Source organism: Aulostomus chinensis, chromosome 6, assembly GCF_037954235.1.
Source record: "Aulostomus chinensis isolate RoL2024-O1b breed Wild chromosome 6, RoL_Achi_v1.0, whole genome shotgun sequence".
In the NCBI taxonomy this organism is placed as follows: Eukaryota; Metazoa; Chordata; class Actinopteri; order Syngnathiformes; family Aulostomidae; genus Aulostomus; species Aulostomus chinensis.
The window spans coordinates 16,264,779-16,277,500 of NC_141325.1; the positions used below are offsets into that span (position 1 = coordinate 16,264,779).

The 12,722-nt window shown below is 40.9% G+C and overlaps 2 protein-coding genes across 3 annotated transcripts in view; one reads left to right on the forward strand and one right to left on the reverse strand.

Moving 5' to 3' along the window:
• Positions 1-9,422, forward strand: tesca (tescalcin a). Of its 2 annotated transcripts, none has more exons than XM_086206807.1 (8): positions 1-245; positions 1,398-1,467; positions 2,019-2,096; positions 4,520-4,659; positions 6,727-6,788; positions 8,190-8,297; positions 8,372-8,419; positions 8,508-9,422. In XM_086206807.1, exons 1-8 carry the CDS (start codon positions 185-187, stop codon positions 8,604-8,606), a joined length of 666 nt encoding a protein of 221 aa, XP_086062933.1. In that variant the 5' UTR covers positions 1-184; the 3' UTR covers positions 8,607-9,422. The 2 variants fall into 2 exon arrangements, with proteins under 2 accessions (XP_086062933.1, XP_086062932.1); XM_086206806.1 differs by having other exon boundaries at positions 3-245; positions 2,016-2,096; positions 8,508-9,419.
• Positions 9,155-12,722, reverse strand: part of fbxw8 (F-box and WD repeat domain containing 8) — a 23,723-nt gene continuing 20,155 nt past the window's right edge. Inside the window, exons 11-13 of the mRNA XM_086205221.1 lie at positions 11,846-12,019; positions 11,141-11,257; positions 9,155-10,835 (exon numbers count right to left, since the gene is read on the reverse strand). Of these exons, the coding sequence (XP_086061347.1) occupies positions 10,664-10,835; positions 11,141-11,257; positions 11,846-12,019 (463 nt within the window). The 3' untranslated portion in view covers positions 9,155-10,663. The remainder of the gene's footprint in view (positions 10,836-11,140; positions 11,258-11,845; positions 12,020-12,722) is intronic.

Consider the following 12,722-nt stretch of genomic DNA (forward strand, 5'->3'; position numbering starts at 1 on the left):
CGCACGCTGAGGCTGTATGAATTTAGGACCTTGAGGATGCAAGATGTTTCTACTTTAAGACGCCAGCGGACTGGAGTTGTATTGACCGACTGATAGCAGCGCGATGAAGCTTTAACAGAGCAGGAAAGTTGCAGCAGTCCAACCGGATTGTGCGTTTTGACGCAGCGGAGGAGTAGCAGTAGCGATGGGAGCTTCACAGACGCGCACCGAGCACGAGTACCAAGACTTGGTGGACAAAACTGGATGTAAGTAGACAAAATACCTTTTTTAAACGGATGTCAGGGTGTGCAAATCGTCTATTTAACATGCTGAGTGGTAATCGGGAAATGAAAGTTTGGTTGTTGTTGTTTTTTGTGCCATGCACGAAAATGAATAAGTACAATTAACACAAGTGCACAAAAGATGACTACAGTGATTAGAAATGGTTTAAAACGCTTTACAGTTTGACAGATCCTAAAGCTTTAGATGCAGTCACCGATCATTTGATTGATATCCAAGTAAAGCTCCTTATAAACAGAGTTCAGTATCTGCCTGTATTTAGTGTCTGTTGGCTATTTATTTTGTGTTCATCCGTGGAACAGGTTCAGTTTGTTGAAAGTTTCTTATCCGTTATCTTAAACTGCATTCCGTCTTTCAGAGAGGATGGGAAAGTTAAATGCAGAAATGAAACAAAAAGCCAAGAGTGGAAGTGTGTTGATATACTTTTAGAAAGTGCATGAACCTTGCACTTCTGACTTGGGCCAGGGATATAGAGTTTATGCCATAGCCTATATTGTTGTAAGTGTGAGTGAGACTTTGAACTTTTTTATTATTTCCTTGAAGTGGAGTTCCACTCTGTTCTCCACTGCAATCAGCGGGAGGTTATACTGCCTCTTAGATGATTACAAAACCAGCAGCAAATCTCTGTTTTTGTATTTGGCTAATTACTCCATGTAACTGTATGTTAACACATGTTGTGTTTGCCAGAAACACCCTCTAAAACCAACAAACTCGTTTTTGCATGAAGTCTCCTTCTCTCTGTCTACATTATCCGCTCAGTTGCTACTGCAAACAAACACATGTAGCAGCTTCTAAGAGAGGAAGAGCTGGTCAAAATGAACTGATGTTTACTAAAAAAACATTGAAAATGCCAAACTGGTCTTGATTGGGGGGCCTGGCAGAGTCAGGTTGTGATGTGTAAATCTTTGTGTGGCAACTAGTCCACACAGTGAGTTAATGATTCAAAGAACCCTTTCAAATGGTATAAAAAGCCCCTGTGGTGCTCAGCGTGTTTGCTTTGTCATTAGATTGTTGGTTGAGCAGCACCTGATCAGTTCTTAATACAAATCATTACTCCCACTCTTGACATTTTCTAATTCCACGTTCTCTAATAAGCATTTTCTTGTGTGTTTCATTAGTTTCTGTGGAGCAGATTAAAAACCTTCACAAGCGATTCCAGCAGCTGAGTGGAAATGAAGAGACAATAAGGTGATTTTAAAAAAAATACTACTGATAAAACCCACTTGTCACAAAATCCTGACTTGAAAGTGCACCCCTGGTTTTAATGAAAACCCTTCAGCCACGACTGAAAATGAAATATTACCAGCATAGTAGCTGGAGTGATTAATTGTGGGTATTTATGTCAACTGCGATATGAAGGCTTAGGTTGGCAAAAACAAGCATATATGATGATACATGTTGAACTAATGCACACCATCAAGCAAATACTGTATAATGCTGATGCAGTCAGACGAACGGACCTGATACACGCACGCACGCACGCACGCACGCACGCACGCACGCACACACACTCATTGTAGTATAAACACAAACCGCCGAAGTGGCATGCTAGCAGTCATTAACATGACTGTGTTCCCGTTTAAAAAGAAACAACCACCTTACATAGGTGTTAAGGTCATTTTTCCTGACAGCTCATCATTGAGTTCGTTCCCATAAACAACGTGCAGTGTTATTCAAACATGCTGGTTCTGTCGTATGTGTTTTATGATAATGACCTTTCTGTTGTCACACTGCAGCAGAGAAGACTTGGACAGCATACCGGCCCTTGCCAACAATCCAATAAAGAAGCAAATTGTTGAGGCCTTTTTTGATAAAAGGTGGGTACGAACCAGATCTCCTTTTATATGATTTTTTTAAGAGCCGTCCTCCTGAAGTAATTTTAATTCTCAAATTTTGTCACTTAGTAAATATTAGATACCAACTGCTGTGGGGATGATTGAGAACTGAAAAAAAGAATCCATTCTTAAAGGTATGAGTTGTAGGTAATCAGAAGAATTACTCTCTACACTCCAAACCCATAAAGGGTAGCATATTACCAGAGGGATGATATCAAATGCTATTTTAAGAAACAAGAAAATGCCAACCACCTTAGCATGAGCTAATGCCCAGTGAGTTTAGTTAGTTTGCATTCCAGCATTCACCTATAATTGTCACAAGATTGAAGTCGTGGTTTGATATTAAGATAAAAGCATCAGAGAGGAGTTACCTTTATAAGATGGCCAGCCTCATACTACAGAGACTCACTATTACCAGGTGAAGATTATTAATGTGACATAACTCGGGCCAGGGCGGCACGGTGGTGCAGTGGTCAGCACTGTCGCCTCACAGCAAGAAGGTTCAGGTTCGAGGCCCAACTTGAGCACGGGATCTTTCTGTGTGGAGTCTCCATGTTCTCCCTGTTCCTGTGTGGGTTCTCTCTGGTACTCCAGCTTCCTCCCACAGTCCAAAGACATCAAGAGGGGACGAGGCTGATTGATACTCTAAATTGACCGTAGGTGTGAATGTGAGTGTGAATGGTTGTCTGTCTCTATGTGTTGGCCCTGTGATGGACTGGTGACCTGTCCAGGGTGAACCCTGCCTCTCGCCCAAAAGCCGCTGGGATAGGATCCAGCCCCCCCAACCCTTAACAGGATAAGTGGAAGAAAATGGATGGATGGATGGATGGAACTCAGGCCAACAGTAACTGACAAATATTCTCTGACCAGGAACAAAATTCAAAATGTATGTTTCTGATGCCAAAACAAAGATCACCAAAATGAAAAAGAGGTTAAGACAAGATTAGTTGAATAAAACTTTTCAGGTTTTGATATTTTTAGCCAGTTCAAATATTGTTTGAAAGACGTAGAGCGAGCTGAAACACATCAGGCCAACCCAAATCAAGCCAGTTTTTCAGGCTAGCTGCGCCACAATTTCCTGTCCTTATGCTAAGCTAAACCAGCCTTCAGAGGCATGCATCTGTACCATACAGGATATATATGTGAGGTATGTATGAAGCTTTTACCTGACTCTTGACATAAAAACAACTATGCATATTTCTTAAACTGTGTATTAGAACTCCCTCTAAATAGATCTTGTCATTTTATGTATTTGGGTATATGTTCCTAACTTCAGCTGCATAACCACAGGCTGAAAAAAGCAGCAATCTAATTATTTTACTTCAAACTTGTTAATTTGTTGAAGGGCAAAGCAGAGGGCACTGACAAATGCATGAAAAATGTGTGAACCTTCCCTTATAACTGAACAGACTCTTGCTTGGCTGTGTCATCAACCTTCCATCAAGTACAGTTTGATATGCACTTATTTCATGTATTCAACAGACATGACATAAATGTAAAGGGTCCTTCTTTGGCCCATGCTACATCCCTTCACCGAATGTTCTAGAATTCAGTCTGGTAGGTTTTGTATAATCCTGCCGGTAGTCAGACAAAGAGAACTCACAGATGTGTGTGGAAAATGTAGCAGAGAAATAGGCGACATGGCTGCTACGCGACAGGAAAGTTTGAAGAATTTTAATCCAACTGGTCGGTGTGTTGTTTGACACCCAATACCATAATGGTTAGAGATTGCCGATAAAGGGGGTGAAATAGTTTGAGAAGCTTGTAATTCATTCATTAACTTAAGGAAAGAGCATGAAAATGAGGGTTGTGCGGCTATAAGAAATGACAGTTGTTGACATTTTCATGCGAGCACTTCCTCATGCCTGGGGCAAACCTGTCTGTCCCATGTCCACGTAAATGTCATGCACACAGCCTCTATTTATAGAGACCAGATGCAAAATATTTAACAGCAATCTTCTATCGGAACATAATCGGATCGGAACATAACTTCCAATACGAAAATTACAAACTAAGGAGGCCACGAGTAGGTAGGCAATGTGCACATAATGTAATCTGAAGTGCACTTTTTGCTGCTGCTGACCAAGCAATGGACAATAGTAATCATAATCTCGGCCATCCTAGGTTCCTTTTGTGTGGGGTTAACATGTTCTCCCTGTGGTTGCTCCTCCACCCCACCCCTTTTAACGATTATTTGTTTGCATTTTTAATGCTTTATTAGATAGTATAGTGAAGAAATGACAGGAAAGGAAGGAGGGAGAGGGGGATGGCATGCAGAATAGGACCCGGGCTGGAATCGATCCCAGTTCTCTGCAAGGCCTTGGCCCACCTGGTATGCACTTTACCGGTGCGGCACCGGGGTGCCCGAGTTGGTCCTTTTAACTTTTATTCACTCTGTCCCTTAGGAACCAGCGTGAGAATGAAGCGGGCTCCTTCGAGGAGATCGGCTTTGAGCAGTTCCTCATGGTCATGTCCCACTTCATCCCTCCAACGCTGAAGACCACAGAAGAGGAGAAAGAAGCCATGAGGAAAGAGAAGCTTCGCTGTAAGTGACCGCACTCTATTTTGATAACGGTATTATACTGGAAGTCACAGGAACATGATTTATTGGTTCTTCATGTGACCAGGAGCTTACTGTAGTACATTGTCATCACCGTGTGAACCCTCCAGTCAGGACACTGGACTATTTCATTTCACCAACGCTCCACAAAGAGTGTGTTGATGCATGGGATTCCTGCTCTCATGCTGGTAGATGTTCATGCCGTCGCTGGTGTCAGGAATAGAAGCTTTAACACCTCAACTGTCACGAGGATGGAAACATTTGACGGCTCGTATTTGCAACCCAGATTTCACTCGCAAACATCCTTTACCCTATTAGATGTCACCTATTTGAAGTGTTTATCTCCTCCTAGAGGTATTTCTAAAAGAAATATTCGATTTTACATTTTAAGTGTGTCATCGTCTCTCAGTTTGCCTTTTTGTGTGTTTCCTGACTGGTTATGGTCACAGGGAGTCACTTTTTTTTTAATCAAGGTGGGTTAACAAATGGGTTGATTAGCTACTTTATGGCATCAGGTATAGTTTGGGTCGATTGGTTCATGGCACCAAAACTAATGGGTGTTGATGAATATGCATGAATGAAAAACGATTTCAACTGAAATAGTTGATACTGATACATCACCTGACACGATACACATTGAAATTCATTGAATTCGAGCAAATCCATGGACACAGTAGGATACTGTTGTTTCTGTTTTCTCTCAAAAACGAATCAATACTATTTGATGGAACGCGGTGCAAAGACAGGTGATTTTACAAAAGACAAAGGATTAAATGTTTGAGGAAATCTTTCTTCTTTTTCTTGAGACATACAGACAATTTCTGATCACCTCCCCTGACGTGAAATGGTTCAAAGAACGGCTCTCGTTGTATTCTGCATCTGTGATCCAGAGGGTATTATTTTCCATCAAATGTTTGCGTTGCATTTTCTCTGAGAAATCAGACTATATTTTTAGCAATTTTGTTGAGCCGATATGTCAGACAGGTGAGTATTACGCTCCTGGAGATTTTCTGGGTCGTGTTCTGGATCTGTGACCTGGAGAATCTATTTTTGGCAATCGTGAAGAAAATTTCTGAACAGATTTTTATTTTCTGTAACCACATTGCCTCCGTGGAGGAGTTACGTGCACCCTGAGTACTTTGATCGTCCATGAGCTTAGATGAATCCTCCATGTCAGGTTTGTTGTTTATTGCATCCGCATCTAGTCGTACTTTATGGGCACTTGAAGGTGTAGATGAGGGCAGACTTCAAGATAAGACAAATTTTTCAGAAAGGTTGTCTGGCAAAAAAAAAAAAGAAGCCTTTTCTTATAAGCGTGTCCTGTTTCTTGTTTAGTTCAACGACTTCTGGCTCGATCGTCGTGACACACCAGACAAGGAGTGACGTTTTACACTCACAGGTTGTTATTTTATTACACTCTCCTTTGTTGTTGAGAAAGACGGTCACGCTACCATCACAAACCCATTTATCCGACTACAGAAATGGTGGCACAAAAACTCAAGATCAATCATCGCCGGGGCCCTGCTCTCGCCTTCACCCACACCAGTTATATGTTTCCATCTTCACAGTACAATCTTTTTTCTTTTTTTTTAATCAACACAACTCTTCCTGCTGTCACATTGATAAGTTGGAAAAACAAGCATTCCCAAGCCAATATGACATCGAGGCTGTTGAGACACACGGTGGGTATTTCAGAAAAGTCAAAATGTCACTGGACATTGCCTAAGAAAGCAAATTATTTGTCCAAGTTATTGCCCCAGATGGTTGAGTAACTCCCACTGGCTTGATTCTTTAAAATGCCACTAATAATCAGAGTTAGTGGCATTTTTATAGTGTTCCACTTCCTCAGTGTGTTTCTTTGCATTTAACCATGGCCCGAAGGAGACATAACATTACGCTTTATTTAGCTTGGTTCTATCGCTGGATCTGGGTAAACATCCCTCCTGTCACAGCTTCCTCTGCTACTCTGCTCAGTGTGTTCACTGAGTTAATGACAAAGAGTTCCTCAGAAATGAGAACACCCTCATCATTTCCTCTCCTCTGCTCCCACAGTCCTCTTCAACATGCACGACACCGACAACGATGGCACAATCACCCTGGAGGAGTACAGGAAGGTAAGACGGCTCAGTCGCGAAGGCCTCAGCCGATGAAAAAGAAGTTACGCTGATAGAAAAGACACTCTTCTGTTCTTCACTATATCAGAAAGTCATGTTCTAAACAATACAGGAATTTAATCTGGAAGTATTTACGAGCAGAACTCGTGTTTCTCAGGCCCTTGGTTGAATTTAGACCCCAGCAGATCCTGTTGTACAGTCGTGAAACCAAAGAATATGACTCTTGGAAATGGAACTTTAAAATACCAAAGACAGTCGTTCAAGTTAATGCTTGACTTTGGAAGAAGAAGTTTGACACAAACTTAGGAATTCAAGTTCCACTTACCCATAGAAAAGAGTAGAATGAAATACTTCATGTTTACTAAGAACTTTTCCCAGACTATTTCATGTTCTTTCTTGGTAGTTTCCAAGATTTTGTTCATCTCATATTAGGGCTGGGCAATACATCCTTAGTATTGAAAATATTGCCTAGAGGTGATATTCTATAGATTTTGTTTTATTTTGTTTTTGTATGGAGAAGATTTTATTTAATTTACTGATACTCTTGGTTACACCAGTTATTAAAAGAAGGATTTCAGTAAGTATGAAGCAAGCACAGATATGACCTGATAGGACCTAATTCGCCCGCTCAGCTTTTCTGACAGACTTTACTGGTGTTTTTCACAGCTGCCGTGTTGACATGTCATAGCAAGGTAAACGCTGGTGCAATTAACCCAATTAATAATGCCAGTTAGAGTGTTCAGTTAGCAGCTCCAGAACCACCTACAAGTAACAGGTGCCCTAACTGCTCTGTATGTAAATGCTGAACTTTTGAAGCAGGGATTTATTTTTTCCAATGAAAAAAAGCCTTTTTTTTTGGTGAATTTAAAATGAATTTAAGGGAAGAAAAAAAAAAAAAACACCTGATGTTTTTGACAGCTGTTGAAACAGTTGTAATCGAAGTGCAGGTCACTTGAAATGAAATTTAAAAAAAAAACCTACATTTAAAAAGTAGAATAAAGCAAATTTCCTAAAAGAAGAATGAAAGACAATCATAACCTGACATGTCCTTGGTTTTGTTGCTCTTTAAGTCTGAAACAGAAGAAGTTGAATTTTCCCCATTTTGTTTGATTAAATCTAGCCACATTTGACCAACTTAAACACTGACATAGACTGAATAAAATCAAGGTTATCGTGGCAAGTTAGCAACAGGGAGGGCTAACAGAATTCAGCTCTTTGGTAAATATTAACTGTACATGCTTAAACGTTCAGTCGTTCCTTATCAAGTTGTCACCTGACTCATGGGGGTGAGGGTGTGTGTGGGGGGGTGGGCGTGTACCCGGTGTTACTGGAACTGTCACCTTGAGGCGTGCTGCTGTGCAAACCCTGTGAAGATCAAACTGTGTATGCTGGTCCCATCAGGTGGTGGAGGAGCTTCTGTCTAAAAGCGGATCCATCGGGCAGGAAGCTGCCAAGGCGATAGCAGATGCTGCCATGTTGGAGGTGGCGAGCACAAATGTGCCACACATGGTAATGGAACTATTGAAAGAAATCCTCAGATTTACAGTTCTGCTGAAAATTAACTGAAGTATTGATCATTTCAGGGTCCAGATGAATTCTATGAAGGGATTACATTTGAGCATTTTGAACAGGTTTGTGTTATTCAACTTTTTGATCTAAAATCCTTTTTTTTTTTTTCCAAATGTCCATGTTTTACTAAATTCTTGTTTTGTTCCACAGATTTTAAAAGGTCTTGAGATGGAGTCTAGGATGCACATCCGCTTCTTGGATGTTGACACCACAACAATGCGCTGTGGAAAATCAAAATCAAACTCTTGAAGGAGTTCTTTTAAAGAAACTCATGTTTCTGCTGTTTTTAGCAGAACGTATGTCTCCAGTCCTTAAATGGAATGGAGCCAAATATGTCTCAAGCACTAATATTTGGAGAGGGATTGAGAAACAGTCATAAACACACATTTTTTTTTTTTATACAACTTACAAAGACTGACCGCTGCATGCTAGTGTAGTTAAACGTTTTACAGGCTGGTGGAAGTACTCTGAAGAATGCTGATCAGACGCATTTGCATCTCTTCTTCATCATAATTATCAGTTACATCGTTTCACATTAACACACTACTCTTCTGATTGGAGCTGTTCCACTGACCTGTGTATTACCAGCATGTAATCTTGAGGTTTCTTAGTACTTAGTTTGTGTCTCTGATGCTGAAGTGCAGCGCTGGCATTCCTGGGTCATCTGTGCTGGCCAGCATCCAAACAATGAGACAGACAGATGCCATTCCTCTGCAGCTCCAGAATAGTCGCTAGATGTTGTTCTACACCCCCTCCCCCCTCCCAAAAAAAAATCCAGAAACTTTCAGTTAACAAATTCTATACTTTACTTTCCTAAAAGTGAATTTTTACAGACATTGCACTGAAATTACATGAATCAACCAAATAAAATCAAGAAATGTTGAAAATATGGCATATTTTAAGATGTTTTTTCTGGACAAAAAAGTATCAAAACCCATTCACAGAACGATGACATGTTATGATGTTGCATAAGAAGTTAAAGTGATTCATATGTACAATTTAACAAGTCATGAGCACCACCAGGTATGCTGAAATCAACTTAAATACAAGCAGACTTACAGATAATACACTGTCCAATGGTACATTTCCAAAACACTTGATTTGAAACAAGCTCAATAAAGCTCTCTAGCACATGTGGTGCCTTCTGCCAGGGGTCGCTCAATCAAAACCACGACAAAAGACAAGTTGGACATGAAGTAGCAAGTTATCATGGCAGTCGTTACCTTCTTAATCACAATGACCAACATTGCACCTGACTAGTTAATGTTGTTTAATTGTTTATGTTTATTTAAATAGAATAGCTACAAGTGACCTTGGCTAATGTGTCTTGCTAGCTTAGAATCAGCCGTGTCCAGTAGTGCCTATACAGCCATTGTAGCTAACATTGTGTTGGTAATTCTTTTTTGGGTAACACAGCATTGTTAGCTGTAGTCAAAACAAATTTACTAAAGTCAACCCTGTGAGCAGGTTGACCACCGACTGGCTGAAGGTAATATGGCAGCACTGAGAGGTAACCAAAAACAAAAAACCCTCAAAATTAGCTTGATTAAAATCATGTTTGTCTGGGTTTGTGCATTCATGGAAAATGTAGGGTTAACGTAAAGACATCTAGAACACATTTCATGTAGGTCTCGACATTGATGGACCTTTTAAAGGGACAATTCAGATTTATTGAAGCGGGCTTGTGTGAGGTAGTGATCCTATTACAAAGGTCTGACCTTCAGTAGATTTGGGTCAGAGCAACTGCAGCTGACAGCAACGCTTAGCAGTGTGCTGCTGTGGATGTCAGGGTCACAGAAAAACTTTATCTGCCAAAATAAAGCAATATTTGTTTACATGTGAACTATATTTGTAATATTGTCACTGCTTTCCTATTGCAGTCAGACAATCCCAGTGTCGCTATGAAGTAATACAGGTAAGCGCGGGAATACAAAAGCAGTTAAAAATGTAGAGCCGAAATAAAGAGCTCAGTTCAAGCGGTGAAAGGTGAAAAAAATATACCGCACATGTAGATGGATGTTATTATTCTTTTTTTAGGTGGAGTTTTATTGGCTGAGTTTTCTCCAGGACTCTGTTCTCACCGGTGGAATGCTGAGCCTACGAGCGTTGCTGTTGTCAGCTTGTCTGCACGAGCGTGCTGACCGTCTTCTACTAAAGCTAAAACCTTTCCCATAGATACAAACCAATCTCAATAAATCTGAACTCTTCCTTTAAGTCAAAAATATAACACATAAATTATCAATAAAATAGTACGGTTTGGGGAATCACACTTATGAAGGTGTTGAAAGTTCCCATGGTCCATTCATCTATACGCCAGAAGCACCATGAGAGCCAGACAGCCTGTCGTACGGCACCGTCAGACTGATGTTGTAGTTGTAGCCGTGAGATTCTGTGTAGTCAGACCTGCAGATGGGCAGGATGTGATCCTGGGCAACGGCATCCTCAGAGAAGTCATAATGACAGATGACTCCCCTGTGTCTGTAGAGTGAAAACATTCTTGTCAGGCTGCAACTGGAGAACTGTTCCCTAAAGGTACCAGAGCATATTTGAAGCCCTGGTGGATCATTCTTATATTCAAATATGGATCCGTAGACGAGAAATGCAGCTTTAAGATAAGGGGTGGGATTAATTAACATTCAGTTATGTGGATTTTTTGGGGATATGCAATACTATTTTCTTATTTGAATTATTTTGTATTTACCCTGAGGAAAGGCAGATTTATTTCTGCTTCAGAATTAAATTGTTTCAAAACACAAGACGTGTGTGGGAGAGAGATAAGTGACCTGCGGTGAGCTGTGAGGTCATCGTCTGTGATGCAGGCCCCCCGCGGTGATTTGTCATCTGGGATGTTGGCGGTTACCAAGGTGCTGGTGTTGAAACGTACATGCCTTACAGGATGCCTGCAGGCGGAGAAACAATACCTTTCACATAAAACTTGTATTTCTGAAATTTTAACTTGACCTTGATAATCATCTTTTACAAAAAGTTTGTCATATAAATATAAAGATGAAAGAAAATCTACTTAATATGCAGAAATAGCTTTCATAAAAAATGAGATTTTGCACGCTGACTTGTACGGTGTCATGGTACTACACTGGCTCCAAAATATGGCTTCTACACATGAAAGAGTATTTGGGCCAGTCATAAGATGGAAAAAAAGGGGAATATGTTTATGTACTAAAAGAAAAAGAATTTCCTTGTTATTAATCCCAAATGCTTGACATTAATATTGAAATGTCATATTTATTACTAATTGACTGAAAATTTTCTTTGGGTCATTATTATTATTGTTATCCCTGGTCCTAATACTCTTCTGAATTAATCATTTGTATAGATATAAGCCAGAAATAAGACTTATTTGTTGAACTAGCAGTAAGAGGAGCAAATTTAAAAATCCCAATGACAAAAACAAATTTGGAAAAAAAACCGATGGAAAAAATATTTTATCATCTCTGTGTTGCATGCAGTTTCCTCTCAGCGGTTCCCACCTGTTGTGCATCTCCCACAGTTTAGCTCCCGTCCTCATCTCCCACACGCACACCAATCCTTCACCACCGCCGCTAACAATTTTCCAATCATCGGCCTGCACCGAGGTGACGCCCAGATGGTGAGCGTACACAGACGCCACAGAGGAGCCGACTCGCAGGTCAAACACCCTTACCCTGGAAGACAGCAGAGGAGGACAGTTGTGGTTAGGGTTGGGTGCCGAGAACCGGTTCCAAATAGGAAACGATTCCTAACGTCCGGTTCCGGGACCGTTAAGCAGCCTTTTGAATTTCGATTCTTTTTTCGGTTCCGAGTGCCCACACGAGTTTGTTTTCGGGGCGTGTATCGCTCCGCTTTGCGTTCTCTGTGCATCCGCTAGCAAGAATATCAGTCGTCTGAACATGGACTGCAAAAAAATGCTCAAAAGTCTGGCTTCATTTTAATTTGAAAGAAGAAGGAGTAGCATAGTGCAACATTTGCGAAAAAACAATTTCTACCAAAGGAGGATCACCACAAACATGATGAAACACCTTGGCCTGCTTGGTTTAACAATTAGTGAGTGGACTGTTCAACTCGTGGCGTCGCTCTACTGCTCCCGTTGCTTTCTCCACTTCTGGCGGTCAAACCTTCATCATCAGCCAGCAACTCCTCGTTGCAAACAGAATCCGGAAGGTGAAAATGATGGTTGTCTCATTCTTAACAAACCTGCTTAAGTGATAGACGACCAACCCTTAAAACTGTGTATATCTGTTTGTAGTTGTTGAACGCTCGCTAAGTGAGGCTGGCGTTAGCCACTCACAACCTGCTGCTGCTAAGTGAAGCAGCCGGCGACCCCAGCCAGCAGAGTCGACATACATCATATACATTTACATCCATCTG